This window comes from Pagrus major, chromosome 21, assembly GCF_040436345.1.
Source record: "Pagrus major chromosome 21, Pma_NU_1.0".
In the NCBI taxonomy this organism is placed as follows: Eukaryota; Metazoa; Chordata; class Actinopteri; order Spariformes; family Sparidae; genus Pagrus; species Pagrus major.
Window position 1 is genome coordinate 14050538 of NC_133235.1, and position 15125 is coordinate 14065662.

Here is a 15125-nt window from a genome sequence, read left to right on the forward strand (position 1 = left end):
TCGAGTGCCTCCTCTTCTTACACTCTCATCGCATATACCTTCCCAAGGGGGGGAGGGTAGGACGAGTCAAACCATGACTGATATGGTTTACACTCCATGTTGAGAATAAGTGAATGCAGCTTGTGTGTTTGCTGAAGCTCGAGGAGTACCGCAGACCATTAATTTGTGCATGTATTCACTATTACTATGCCAGCGGCTAAATGAATGCATATTTATGACATGTGACAAAATGATGGAATGAGGCCTTCAGAATTGAGGCTTTTGCAGAAATCCCACTCCAGCGTGTCCGCACAGACACACCGCAGGCTCTTTTCTCATTTTCTCCCCATATCTGCTGCTGTCTTTCTCTCATGCTTTTGCATCTTGTCCTCATATCAACCCAACTATATATAGCAGGTCTGTCCCCACACTCTTGTCTGCGTGTTACTGGAAAAGCGAGGAGTGGGCGCTGCAACTTTGAATACACAGCTTTGTCTATGAAGGAGGAGAGAAAGAAAGAAAGGGAGAGGCCGGAGAGGAAGAAAGCACCATTGACAGACAGGCAAACACCAGTCAGCCCCTGTCCCCCCCTCTCTCCATTGTCTCCAAGTGCTAGACGTCAGCAAACGACAGGAATCTGGAGAGAGGGAGGACGGAGAGCAAAGAGTCGCGGCTTTGTTTGGGGCCGCTGGACCCGGTGAAAGTGCAGGGAGAGGAGAAGGACGGGTGAGGGATGGGGACGGAGGAGAGAGCACTGGAATGACCTCGCCGCAGGATCCCCTTCGTCCTTCACTGTAAACAGACAGAAATGGGCCGAGACAGCCTCCCACCATTCCCCATGTAGTATTTACATATGAGCAGTTACCACATACAGAGCGACTGCAGATGGTCATGATTCCCTGTCACACACACCCTCGCTTACGCCTTCATGCCAAGCGTTGATTAGCATTCCCTCTCAACTCAATCACATCACAGTGAGGGTGTAATGTAACACATTACATTCATCATGGTGTAATACTGCACAGAGTTTGCAAATCCTCCCCAAGTTGCCCATTTACTGAATTAATTCACCAGCTACAGGTGTCGCATTGGTGTGTCTTCCGCTTGAAACGATAATGTGTGTGATTTGTGTTGATGAGGGACGAAATGGAGAGAAATGACAGGAGGGGTGGGGAGATGTGGGGTGGACGGGATGGGGGTGTGTGGAGAGGAGGAATGGGCCGGGCCGGGCCTGGACAAGGGGTGTGGTTGGGTATAAACCAAGGGACAGTGGGTTTTCTGTTGTTGTCCTGTTTTGAAGCCCTCTGTCCTGGCATCCTGCACCCCTCCACTCTCCTTTATTTCTCTCTCCTCCTTCCACTCACACTCCCTTCCAGAGTGGGACTCTTCCTCGACTGACTCCTGTCAGGTCCTGTCGGCGGCATCAGTCTTTTGGGAGCTCCGTAGAAGCCAGAAACCATGCTGACGTTTTTGGCGCTGGCGTCGGTTGTCCTCCTGGGAATAGGTAAAAACTAAAGAAGGAATCTTCTTTGAACTTTTGCTCAGTTTTATTTTCTCAAAGAACCCCACAGTGAATTCCATCTATTGATAGTGAAGATGTAGAAATTATCTTTCCTCTGATGTGGGGTTAAAGGTTAAATGAGGATATGAAGAGGAGAGCTTTTCCTGTGTTTTCTTCTGCAGTGCTCAGCTGAAAACTGATTGACTTGATGATAATAAAAAGGGTCAATAGGCTGAGTGGAGAGTTAATTGATCTTTCACTGAAATGTAATGCCTCCCTCTTCACTGGCTTAACACTAAACTAAAGCATTTTAAATAATATCTAAATGTTGACGTATTGATTTGATTTAAAGCCTTGAGGAGACCTGTAGAGGATATTGTTCATTCGTAGGCGCATCTTGATAAATGGCCAAAGCTGTGCTCATCTTGTAAAGCAAGTGTCCCGACGCTTGCAAAGTTAAAGAGCACTAATGTTGCGACTTTTAAACTGAGGCTTGACAGGAGTTTTCTCACTCGAGCAGACTGCTTTCTCTGCTCCCCTCCTGTCAAGATATTTGCAGTTTTTGTCAGACTTTTAATTAAAAATGTCAGGCGTGATTTCATTGACAGGTTTTTGCGGAGGCTGGCTGCTCTAACAGCGTTCACTCAAGGACGCTCGCAGTGAAAACTGTGAACTTTACTCTCTGGGTGTTAAAAGAGGCACAAAACTCAAGATCACTTAGGGGCATTAGTGCGAACGAAGCTGTGAGAGTACCCTGACTCTTGGTGGCACATGCACACGTTGTAAGTGAAGGCGAACAATACAGAAACGATGTTGTTCAGGCTAATGTTAGAGTGGCAGGGGTGTGCAGCTCCCAGGCGCTCTGCTGGTTGTTTGAGATGCTGAGTGCATTTTCGAGGGAAGTAAAATATTGATTTTGCAGCCGAAACCAAATTAACATCGATCATTAAATATTATTCAAGCATAAACAGTGCACATGATTTAGCCGGCATAATCCATATTAATGGAGAAAATGATGTTCCCCTTTGACTTTTAGAGACAAGCACCAATATTCCAGTAATAATCCAAATATTTACTGAGTGCATGTTTGAGTCAATGGGGGCTCTGACAGCACTAAATGTGCAGTTTATTGGTGGGTCTGGGGTGCATACCAAAGTCTTTGGATGTATATTTTACTGATTTCAAAAAGGAAACTAAAAAAGGGTCATGTGAGTGATGCTTTGTGTTACTTGGGATTATAGTATAGGGGTTGAAAAATGTTAAGGAATGCGGAGACTTAAGAAAAATCCCATTCAGTAAAGTGTATTTACATCAAGTATAAGAAAACAAGGAGATATGATTATCAGTATTTTGCAGACAAGCATATTTTTCTGTCAAATCATGTTGCAAATTTTTTTTGGTTTTGCTTTTGGAGGTTGCAATTTTGACAACCTTCTGCACAGCTAGTTATCAGACTGTGTAGTAAATAGAGTATTTAAACCAGAAGCAGGCTGAACTCCTGTAATAGTTTAATGGTGGTGTTTCTAAATTAACCATCCCGTGCTTTGTGTCTCCCAGTGCCTGAGCAGTCCCAGGCCATAGTGATTTACACCGGCTGGGAACGCCACGCCCTAATTGGCTCCGACATCCGGCTGTCCTGTTCTTTCTTCTCCTGGCGCTGGACCTCTGAGGACGTCACCTTCTCCTGGACTTACAGGCCCGATGGCTCCCGGGACGCCATCTCTGTAATGCACACATTCACACACACACACACAGACGAGTGTACTAACATCTCATCGTGTCATCATCCTGTGAAGAAAATGTGCCTTTCTGTCAAATTTCCTGTCACAAAGTAATCAGTCAATCTCTATAAAACATTAACATTAGTCACACCCACATTAAAGCTGCACTCGATGAGATTGTCATGGTGCAAATTTAATGTCAGCTCTTAAAATAGTTAATCTTTAAGCTCATTGTTTTGGTTGTTTTCTAACCCAAAACTCTCATGCCCTCATCTGCATCATTTTCAGCTGCAGCAGGCTGTTTATGGTAAATAGGCTCTGATAAACTCACTGTACACGAGCTGTCCAGCACCATACCGTAAAGTTAGTGATTAGTTGGTGAAGATGGTGTTTTGATTTTAGCAGCTAAAGTGCCAAATAATTAGCATAAATCCCCTTTGTCTCTTTGGAGTTAAAGAGTCTCACAGCCTGAGGAAAGCAGCTGCTCTGTAGTCTGGTTGTACCGCGCTAAAACAAAATTGACTTTGTGTCTCCATCAAAAGTAATACAAATACCACTGCTCAAACCACTTATGTCCACGGCGGCCACAAGAATCAACACAAAATTAATGTTCCTTGTAGTGGCTTTAAGAAGGAAATACCAAAAATGTGTTTTGTAGCAACAGGAATGTACTCCCAGTTCCAAACTGGCCCCTACACACTCCCCATACCCACTTTCACTTTCCGTTTGTGAGTTTGTGTGGAGGGACCAAGGACCTAATCAGATGTCCAACAAAAAACGAAAAGTGACAAAAGAAGGGTGAGAGTGAGTATTCAATTAAATTATTAAATAACCATATATAGAGAGAATAAGAAATAGAAATGTGTAAAAATATATACATTAAATGTTAAAGTTCCATTTTTCATCAGAGAATGTGAGGCTGTCCCAGAGCTTGCCAGAGTATTTATACCCTCCACCCTTAAGACCCTCCACAGTGGCGAGTGTGACTCCACACAGAGTCAGACTCTGTCCGGAGTGGGAGTGTGTAGGGATCTGTTTGGAATTGGGCCGTACACTTGCCAACAATGGCTACCTCTTCTGCCAAAAGACTTTTTTGTTTTCGCCGTCTCCGCCCCTACCAGGCACGAGGAGGGACAAAAACTAACTCAGAGGAGGGGTGACGAACTGATGTCACATGGCATGATTTGTGGCAAGAGAGAGTCCTTGAAACAATTTTACAAAAAGTTATCTGATCAGTGTGACGACACTTGTGAATTTGGTTTGTGCAGCTGTAATATCAGGATCTTGGGATTTAAACATGGCTGATCTTTTTCGGACTGGATCGAGAAATTCATGAGTTTTATAATCAGTTTTTCTCTCGCTGAAGGGGATACTTCAAATCATCGAAAAAAGGAATCCTTGTTTAATCTGAGGAATACATGACTGTGAATATCTAAAATGTCATCACACACTTAAGTGCAGTATTCATGTATTAACTTTAAAAAAGGAAACAACAAGCGCACAGAAACTTTCTCTCCTAATCTCCCCACTCCTCTTGCTGCCTCACTGCCTGCTGCTCTTTAATTTCACTCTCCCTGCCCTTATCGTTCTGCCATCTCTCTAATCTCTCTATCTCCCCGTCCTGACTGCGCCTCCCTCTGTCCACCTCCCTTAATCTCCTCCTCCCTGGCCCTGCCTCCTTTGTCCCTCCCCTCCTCTCTCATTATCTCCTCCCCTCACCTCCTTCGCTCTCATCCGTCTCCTGTGGTGCCCTCACTTTGAAACTAGATTTCTCTTCTCTTTTTTTCTACTTATCTTCTGTCGCTCATTTCTTCACACGCCTGGACAGATTTACAGTTTCATATGTCTGTCTGTTTTCATGGTGCATTCGTCCTTTTAAGATGTTGTATTTGGTTCCTTGCATGATCATGTCATGTAGAGGGCTGTGTAGAAGTCATGGATGGCTTCATTTGAGTTCTGCAGGCCTCAAAACTTCAATTAGACGAGTGCTGAAAATGTAAATTAATTGTTTACCACGATTTCAACCAAATTTGACCTTGACCTTGTGAAAGCATTAGTGCTCACCCCTGCTTAGCCCAATTGTGCCCCTGTGCCCATTAAGGCTCCCCCAAAATCAATTAGCTTTTAGTTTGGCTGTCGTCTGCCGTTTTAGAGGACTTTTGTAGGGCTGGATATCGTTCAAAATTTCCCCTTTAATTCTGTCAAGCCTAATCCAATATCAAACTCGATAACCCTGTATCACTCTGAGTTTAAAACCACCCATAACTACCTAACCACCTCCGGGATCCGCATCAAATTCTACTCACTCATAGATACCAGCCACCTAAATGCGTCTGACTGTTTTCATGAAGATCCATGCATTATTCTCTGAGAAATTAACGAAAATGTCGAAAAATGCAATGTTAAATAATGCGACGAAAATTCCTGGATCTGTCCCTGTATCCTGATCCACACCAAAAGTTAATGAGGCCTATTCTGGGCTGAGACCAATCCTCCATCCAAGTTTTGTGGAAATCCATTCAGTATTTTTTATGTAATCCTGCTGACAAACCAACCAGCCAACAAAGGGACATAACCTCTGAAAGGGAAATTAATGGTGTCTTATAACACAAGCAGCCACACAGCATCTTTGAATAAAAAAAAAGTCTATGATTAGCAAAATTTTGATTTAAAAGTACTAAACAGTGTTATATATCAACACTGGATCAATGGAGTGTTATCACTGATCTATTTGAGGATGGACAACACGTCTTCACTTCCTCCCACTGTACAAAAATGAAGCCAAAATATCCCAGATGCAAGTGCTGCCATCTTGCTTGAGTACCAACAATACACCCACCACAGTATCAAATAACTAATTTAGACCTAACTTCTCAGGAAAATGAACTTATTTGACGTTCACTTTTTGATGTGAATTGTTAGTTTGGGCCATGTCCTACCTACTAACATAGAGGGGGCGGAGTTTATGACCTATACTGTAGCCAGCCTGTTGTTTCCCTCTGTAAGAAGCTGTGGGAAGTGCTTTAGGGCATTTCAGCTCATTGTTTTGGTTCACTTTTGGTGATCTAATAGCGTTGTTTCAGCATCAAAAGGCGTCTGTTTCAATGAGGAAAAACAAAATACTGTACGCCATATGCCCAAGATCAAAAGGCAGAAAGATAGTTAGCACCTACTATATCATGTGAACATGGTGGAGCATTGGAGTTTTCAGAGCACACCACAGATCTTAAAGAGCCAATTGTGGAGTTAGACAGATAAGACTCTAAATGAATGTCAAAATCGCCCTGAACCATGTCTAAATAAGCAAGTGTTTGCCCACAACTTTGCCATGTCAACTTTGTAAGGATGATCAAAAAACAAGTAGCAAGAGTACAAATAAAACCAGCTTTGACTTCAACCTTTTGTAATTGACAGGTTTTAATAATCAGTGCTACAGAGAGATCTCATTCAGTACTATAAAAGGAATTGTAGTTTGATACCCAGCCCTACTTTTTTGTGTAGACTAGACTTTTGTAATGATCCTGTACATGTCGATAAAATATAAATGCAACTTTAACCACCTCAGGGTGCAACAAGCAATAGGCTTTCACAAAAAAGCAATACAAATGCAAATACTGTAGAAGAACCATAAAACAAGCAGTACAATGTCCTCTGTCTTCCTTACAGATCTTCCACTACACTGGTGGTGCTGCCTATGTCGACAACAAGGGGCCATTCAGGGACCGGCTGGAGTTTGTGGGGAACCCTGGCCGCCGTGACGGCTCCATCTTGCTCAAGAACCTGGAGTTCACCGACAATGGCACCTTCACCTGCGACGCCAAGAACCCCCCTGACATAGTGGGCCGGCCCTCCAGCGTCCGCCTGCTGGTCTTTGAGAAGGGTGAGAACAGGGAGTCCTGTGGGGGTTTCTCAGCTAAATCAAATTCCCCAGCATGTAAAGTCTAATGCCTGCATTGTCTTACATCTGTGTCTGCTCATTAGATTTCCACTGAGCCCATATGGCATATTTTGGTGGGTTTTTTTCCGTCAGAAGCCAACTGTTCTCAATTGTTGTTATAATCATTCCAAACTCTGAAATTAATCTCAATTTGCGCTGTGCATCAGACTAAAGCGAGTTCTGTGTTCAGACCAGTCGTTGTGCTGCCTCGTTTAGAATTCCTCGCACCTCCCGTTAAATGAAATCAATTACAATTTTATCTCTCTCTCTATTTGAGATTGCTATCACTGCCTCCCTTTCGCTCCTTTTCTCTGCGCCTCCTCTACTTCTCCTCCCATCTCTCTGCTCTTTCCCCTTTTCCATCGTCTTCCTCCGTACTGTCCCTTCCCCCACCTCCCTCCATGACACTACCCTGCTCTCACCTTTATTCTACCTTATCTCTCCTCCTCTGCCTCTACTGCACTTGTATTCTTCATCTTTCATTCAACCTTTATTTTACCTTTTCTACTCTACTTTCATCTCTCATTCCCTTTCCTTCCAGCTTTGTTTCTTTGCTTTCTTCTCCCCTCAGTTTCCTCTCTGCTATGACAACATCTTTCCCTCTCACACTCAACGCTTTATTGGTTTCTCTTTCCTCATGCCTTTTTTTTTCTGAACACTCCAAACCTCTCTGTGTCACTTCCTTTCTATTCTTCCTTCCTTTTATCTTCAAATTCTCTGCACTGTTTTCCTCTTACTGTATTCAACACTCCTCTTTTCCTTTTCCTTCTCTTCACCAACAGTGCCCATCCAGGCTGGTGTGATCACAGGAGCCATCATCGGGGTGGTGCTAGGCCTGCTGGTGCTCATTGTGGTCATCTACTACCTGATGAGGTTCCTGGTGGCGCGCCGCGTCTTCAGCCTCAGTGTCAGGTCAGTGACCGGCCTGTGGCCGGCGGCGCTCTGCCAGTCAGGTCTGTGCCAGGGATTGGAGCAGAAGCCGGAGCCCATCCCTGGCATCGACACTTGCGTGGCCAAGCTGGCATAGCTGCCATGCCATGATCTGATTTGGTTAGGTGTTCAAGGTTTAGATTTTAAATTAGTCTTCTGGAAAGGGACCGATAATGATCTCTCATTTTGATTAAATCTAACAGTACTGCTCAGGTCCAAAGCAAGATGATTAAAAGTGGTGGAGTGAAAGTTCCTGAGTGGATAATCCACTAGATCATGAAGATGATGGATCTATCATCTTGCTTATACCTATCCAATCTTATGAGATCTTTACACATCTAGCACCTGGGGGCTGTGTTTGAGACAGGGCCAGTAGATTAAGTTGATGTTCTCTTTATGATGGCTGCCAGGCAATGCTGCCCTGTGACCACTGGAGGGAGAGATAGATTCGACATCCTGACATTGTCTTTCTTTTGTCCCCTCCAGCAAACATGGCAAGAAAAAGAAAGAGGGATCACAGCAGAGACAGGCAAGTTCTCTCCTCTCCTTCCTCCACATCCCCTCTTCTTCAACCTCATCCTCTTCTTCTTTTTCTCACACTTTGCATCACATGTACACATCCAGTTGACAACACCAAATGCAACAGCTCAATTTGCTGCCATAGTCAGGCGCTAAATAGTAAGATGACATCCTTTTGGAGAGATTATAATAGCATTCAGTGTTTGAGCGTTTGTTAGGCTCAAGCAACGTGTTGTCAGAAGGAATATTCATCTATTCTGTGGCAGTGCAGCAGCACAATAGCACACATCCAACATGACAGTGCATAACGGCACAGTTTCATAATCGCATTCCCCCAATGCCAGTCCAAACAGCTCCAATACGTCCGCACACTTAGCCGGCTCCTCCTCGCAGCAACATATCAACAACAAAATAACATGTCATTCAAACTGAGCCCGGCAAACACTAATAACAGTGTTCATGCTGTTGAAATTCTAGTGCCATCTCAGCGTTTGAGGTGCTTTAAAGCCCCTGCCGTTCCTCCTCTCTTTCTTCTGGTCCTCACCCCTCCTTCAGCAGCCACAGGGGGGCCAAACAGCACAGTGCAAGTAAACAGCCACAGGGCAAAAATCAAACCAGCGACTGTGAAATGACCATGGCCATGTCATGGCCCTAATGCTATTGCTGTATTGAATGGAGACTGTGATTTGCTCACGGTTGGAAAATGGACAGGAGCTGCTGATTTCGCTCACTGGGAGTCAAATGATAATCACTTGGGCTATTATGGTCTGGGCTGTTATCAGTGGTTTTACACTGCTGCACGCCAAGGATTTGGGGTATTTTTTCCCCCTCCTTCCCTCATGGGAGTGTGATAGCCTCAAGTGGTGGATTAATCAGACATTTTGGTGGCTTGTATTCTTTTGTGAATACAAGCCACCAGGGCAAGTTCTGTTTGATTACTCCATGGTAATGTGGGGGCTGGATGGTTGCGGGGGTGTATTGTAATTGACTGTACGCCTTGAATGCTGATAATGGAAAAAAGGGAAGTCAAGGGACTTGAGTTCAAGGCGTTTTACCGAATCAAACATCAGCGTTTGAATGAGAGACTTGCAGAGATATCAGAGGTGGAAGATCAAAGGTGCTATTGTGACAGCGAGTCATTTCGCCGCAGGTGTAAGCTAATGTAAAGATGAGGCAGAGGCGACGACTGCGGGCGTCCGCCTCTGGTTAGGAGTGCACCATCTTGCCCCCGTGGCTCAAACCCTACGGGGTGACGGCAGTGAGGGCCGACACTTCCTCCTACCTCAAACGAGTGCGCTCATTCTGATCTCCCCGGAGCCCCTCTTCCTCCTTCTGTCTTCTCCTTTCCTTTCTGCTGTCGTATGATTGTCAGGTTGCTCTTGAGCTGCAGTCAGTTGCTCTCAAGTGCCTGCGGCGGGTGACAGTGCATATATGAATAAATAACTCGCCGCCAAAAGGACACTGAAATATTTGACAATGTTGTCATTTACAGTTACTCCCCTGCAAGACTTGGCTTGGAAGAGAAATATACAGCAAAAAACAGCTCTTCCATCTGAGCTCACATTCCCCTCTTTTTTTTTTATTTGTATTTATTATTTTTCCTCAGAGCTGATTCATCTCTTGAAGCTACGCCACACACAGAGGACTCGTGGGATTTTATAGTGCGCTCATAAGTGGTTGTTTGATCAAATAGCCCTTATTAGGCGGCTCTGCTGACACAACACAATTTTGTATCAGCCTCACCATCTTCCTTACTTTCTGTTTGCTGGGCTTGCACTACAAATCTCCAAAAGGCTGCGGGTGAGGGAGCGAACGGGGGAGTGAGTGAGACAGAGAGACAAAGGAACCCTGTGGTGTGTGCTACTCCCCATTAGGTGGAGTTGTGGGAGCAGACACACACACACACACACACACACACACACACACACACACACACACACACACACACACACACACACACACACAAAAGCTCACAGGAACGAACACACATACTGTACTGGAATGATAATTGAGTGCACTCGGTATTGATCCATGCACACACACACACACACACACACATACACAACCCACCGATTCTTCTTCTTTCCATCCCCCAATTGCCTCCCGCCCCTCCCTCCCTCCCTCCCTCCCTCCCTCCCTCACTTCACTTTACTTCACTTCACTCCGTCCCTCTCTCTCTCTCATTCACATTCCTTTTATCCGGTCCCCTGTCTCCCTCTCCTCAGTTGCTCAACCTCCTCCTCCTCCTCCTCCTCTCCTTCCCCACCTCTCCACGCCTTTGACTTCCTCGCTGACCATGAGAAGCATCTATCTGTCTGTAATTCCCCTCTTTCCTCTACCCCTTTTTACTCCCTCTCTCGCTCTGTCGATCCTCCCTCATCTTCTTCACTCACTCCCACCCTCCCTTTCCAGTCTCTCTCCTCTTCCTCCTCAGGTCTTCTGGGTTCTGATCAGCTTCGGTTCTGGACAGGAAATCACTACCTCTCACTCCTCATCTACCTCTCAATCTCCCCTCCCCATCTGTCACCGTCTCTCTCTCTCTCTCTCTCTCTTTTTAGTATGCAGCAAGGGACGCAGCCACTTTACCCACCTATCTGCCTCCCCACCCGTCCCTCCTATTTTGCCACTGTACCCACATTTCCTTTGAAGTGTGTGCAGCCCCTGTAACAAGGGTGGTTCTGCATTCTGCCTAAGCAGGCTCGAGTGTGTTTATGAGGCAGCCCTGTCATTAGCGTGGGAGCTCTGCAATACAGTGCACCAAAAAACTGAGCCTACCGTGGGATGCATAATGGTAAACAATACAATGATGTATGAGACAATGTAAGTATGATCGAAGGTAATGACACCGGATGGGCTGCGCAGCTGCCCCGTTGAGCCGGATGGTAGTCGCAGTGTACGCCTCGATTGCTGTCTCATCAGAGTGCGTGCTGCTTTTGCACCGAGCATAATTAAAGATGATAAATTTTCTAATGCAATCAGTGGGGTATTATTAGTCGAAGCTTCAGTGGGTAGAAGCAGCCCCTAGTGTGCTTTCCGCTGTTGACTACCTTGATGTATTAGAGGAAGTATTCCAGTCTCCAAAACTCAGATCCAGCATGCTCAGTCATTCACTCTGTCTGTCCTCGGTAACACTTTACAACAGTGTGCTGGCCTGTGGTTCAACCTGTGGAAGAAAAGTACACAGTGTTGAGAAAACCATTACATAATGTATGGCTGAACTTTCATTAAGCTCCATCAGAGCATTATCGTGCACTTGTGATGCTTTTCAATAGGTTAACACACAGGTTAATGCACTGGAATACAGCAATTGTAAAGTTAAGTGTTACCTTGACCTTATCTCCACTCTGTCCAGTCCTTCCTGATGGATTTGTTATACTCAAGTGAAGCCTCACTTTACTTCCTTCTTCCTCCTCCCTCCTCTTCCTTTTATAGATTTTTCTCCTCGGAGATGTTTTTAGACACTGCACAGACAATATACAGAATGCGTGGGAGTGAATGGCTGAATTATATAAACTAGTTAGAAGAATATTTGCAGCTGATATTTGGCCTTTGCTTAAAAATATCGCATTGGCAGTCGAGCAGATCCCACCCTACCACACGACTACAGCAACATGCTCGAGAAGATCTACAGCTTGTTTCCTATTTCTCTGTAAAGTTTAATTATTCATTTAATTGCCCCGTTATATGATTTTAAAATAAATATCCTTCTCACTGCATGCCTTGAAGTGCAGCTAGCCCTTAAATAATTCAGTTTTATTCATTTTCATTTAGTTTTTAGTGTAACCCTCGACGTCTAAATGTGTTAGATACCCAGTATGCGTTCATGATTCGATTTGCAGGACAGTCAGCGCTTACAGTAGGTGTCTAACTAAATTTGGTTGAAAGGCAAAAGTTTGGAACAGATTTTTTTACTGTCAGCAGGAAAAGCCCCTTGAGACGCATCATCTTATTTTCAAGTCCTGACAAGACATTGCATTTAGAGTTTTATGCATTTAGGAAAGTTATCCACAAAAACAGAAGAAGAAAAGAAACAAAAGAAAAACTGAGCAGAATGTGAATAACAACAACATAACCATTAGTGTGACACTAGATCTGAGGGTTGAAAAGTAAACCTAAAAGCAAGAGAAGCTTTAAATAATTCAAATGAGGTTATGAATTTTTTGTGTGGTGTTAAATTATCTTGGTTACTTAGAACCCTTGTTTTAGCAGCCTTTTTAATGACTTTATTCCACTCTGAAGTACGTACTGAAGTATAGTCATTGAGATGATTTAGCTGCAGGAGACCTACATGTATTATGCTTTGCCGTTCTTTTCCTTGACTTCAGTGTGTAATATCAGTGTGTTATATAGGTTTTCATGCATGTAAAGGCTCATTTATTCTCTACGTTACATGCGCATATGAATACAGACAGAGCCTTCTTCTGTGCTTTACGCTGTTTCATCCGTATTTCTGCACATTTCCTGAAAGCTTACAAATACGGACCAACAGAGACATAACTCTGGTAGTTGTGGGGGGACAGTGTAGCAGTGTAGACAATTTTTCAAGTGAGACACGACCACAGGGCAAGAGCAAGAAGTTTAAAAAATGGCAGAGCTTTTTGAGGAGAGGTTAATAGTTGGTGAGATGTTTTAAACATCTGTATGATCTTACTTCGACAAACAGTTACTACAGAACAGGGAGGAGATTGGACCGTGGCGAAGAAAAAGTGGAGGCCTGAGTGACGGCGCGGCGGTGCCTTCTAATGGTTGTTTTATTTGACATCCATACCGACGTGAAGGACGCATGGAAAGGAAGGAGGGCAGTATGTGGGCAGTGACGGTTATATCGTTTGACACAGACGTATTTTCATTAAAAGGGTGCATAAATTAGCCTTTAGAGGTCTTGAAAGTTAAAAAGCCCAAAGTCCGCTCCAACAGAAACACCTCTCTCCCACAGAAAACATCTCAATAGTCCCACCTTTAATTCCATGATTTTGTGACATCACACCATGTCACCATGTCACATATTTGCATAATCTATGCCTATATTCACGGTAGAAGTGAAGCCAACTGGAAGCTGAAAACACGACAGAGGTGACCACAGACATGGTCACTCTTTGGTCAAATGTATCACCGGTTTTAATAGTTTTATCTACATGTAGCTAAATTAATACTTACTGGAGACCTATGATAGTGATGAGAATGACAGCACGAACTATTTTGTCTACAACATGATCAAATTTGAAAGTGCAACATGTAAGAATTTAGTTGAACAGAATGTGAAGACATAATCGCTTTGACGCTATAATTTCTATATATTATGTTAAAGAGATATCTACTGAAGTTAGTATGCTAACCAGCTTGCCCAGCCCATCCTGGTGCAAAGCTCCTGTGCTAGCAGTCTAACCACCAACACTGCTCTGGTGTTCCAAGCTCACAGTCTGGACCACTAGCTGCACGGCTAACTGAGCTAATTAGGCAACAGCTGCAACAGTTAGCAGCTTTGAGTAATTGCTTTGGTGATTTTCTCCCCCCCTTTTTTGTTTTGAGTATGGATTTGATAGGTGGTACTGTGTGTGTGTGTGTAAGTGTGTGTGTGTGTGTGTGTGTGTGTGTGTGTGTGTGCGTGTTGATCAATTGTCACTCAGTTGTCACAGGTGTATGGATCCTGCCTGCCACTGTGTCCCATCCTAACGCATGGTTACCTGTTTTGTCACCCCCTTACAGCTCTGGACACCGCCCCCTCTCACTTGCTACCCCCTCCCCTAAAAGGACTGTCTCTCTACCTCCTCACCCCTCTCTCTTTCTGAATGTCTGACTCTCACCTCCTCCTCCTCCTCCTAAATGTTGTTTTCTCTCCTCTTCACACAGCTCCAACCGTCCTGTTTAACCCCATCTCTCATCCTCTCATCTCTAACGCACCCATCTCATCTCATCTACCTTCCTCCTCCTCTCTCTCTATCTCCCTCACGCTCCTTTCCTCCTGAAGTGACTCTCCTCCCCTGTTCTCCCCCCGACCCCCTCTCCCTCCTCCGCCACAGGGCCCCGTGCCTCCCGCCGACCCCTCCAAGGTGAAGGCGGCCGCCTCGGAAAAGAAGAAGCAGGAGTCACGCAAGGATAAGAAATAGGATACGGGGAGGGGCTGGGGCGGGCTTGCCGGCCGGCTGCTCCAGCCCGTTCGCCAGGCGATGGCGAAGGCCCAGCCCAAGAAGCAGCAGCAGCGAACCGTAGTCAGAAAGACAGAGAAGGAGGGGGGAGGAGGGGAGGACGGCTCAGGGCGTGTGCTGATGACCATCGAGCTGGAGCTGACCCGCACGAATGGGGAGGAGAAGCCCGGCGGTGAGGGAGGGATAAGGAGGTCCAAACCGCTTGGCTTCCTCTCCCAGCTCGCCAACCGGCTCACCTTCAAATAACAGACCAGTAGGGAGGGGGGAGGGAGCCACCGAGGATAAAAGCGTGGGAAGTCCACAGAGGAGACAGCAGGAGAGTTAAACCACAAACCAACTTTACGCCCACCACAACGCCAACCTGAGTCCCTGAATAAATGAGTCAAATCATA

General features: G+C 45.0%; 1 protein-coding gene across 1 annotated transcript; it reads left to right on the plus strand.

Moving 5' to 3' along the window:
- Window positions 1–1359: 1359 nt before the first annotated feature.
- mpz (myelin protein zero) lies at window positions 1360–14812 on the plus strand. The gene is made up of 6 exons (XM_073490678.1): window positions 1360–1483; window positions 3038–3204; window positions 6868–7081; window positions 7921–8050; window positions 8555–8597; window positions 14608–14812. The coding sequence occupies exons 1-6, from the start codon at window positions 1438–1440 to the stop codon at window positions 14692–14694; spliced, it is 687 nt and encodes a 228-aa protein (XP_073346779.1). The 5' UTR covers window positions 1360–1437; the 3' UTR covers window positions 14695–14812.
- The last annotated feature ends 313 nt before the right edge of the window (window positions 14813–15125 follow it).

Excerpts from the sequence above, each read along its gene's own strand:
- mpz (XM_073490678.1), top strand. The coding sequence starts at position 1,438 with ATGCTGACGTTTTTGGCGCTGGCGTCGGTTGTCCTCCTGGGAATAG. Across the intron at positions 1,484-3,037 it reads GGTTGTCCTCCTGGGAATAG|TGCCTGAGCAGTCCCAGGCC; the intron begins GTAAAAACTAAA and ends TGTGTCTCCCAG. Across the intron at positions 8,598-14,607 it reads AGGGATCACAGCAGAGACAG|GGCCCCGTGCCTCCCGCCGA; the intron begins GCAAGTTCTCTC and ends CCTCCGCCACAG.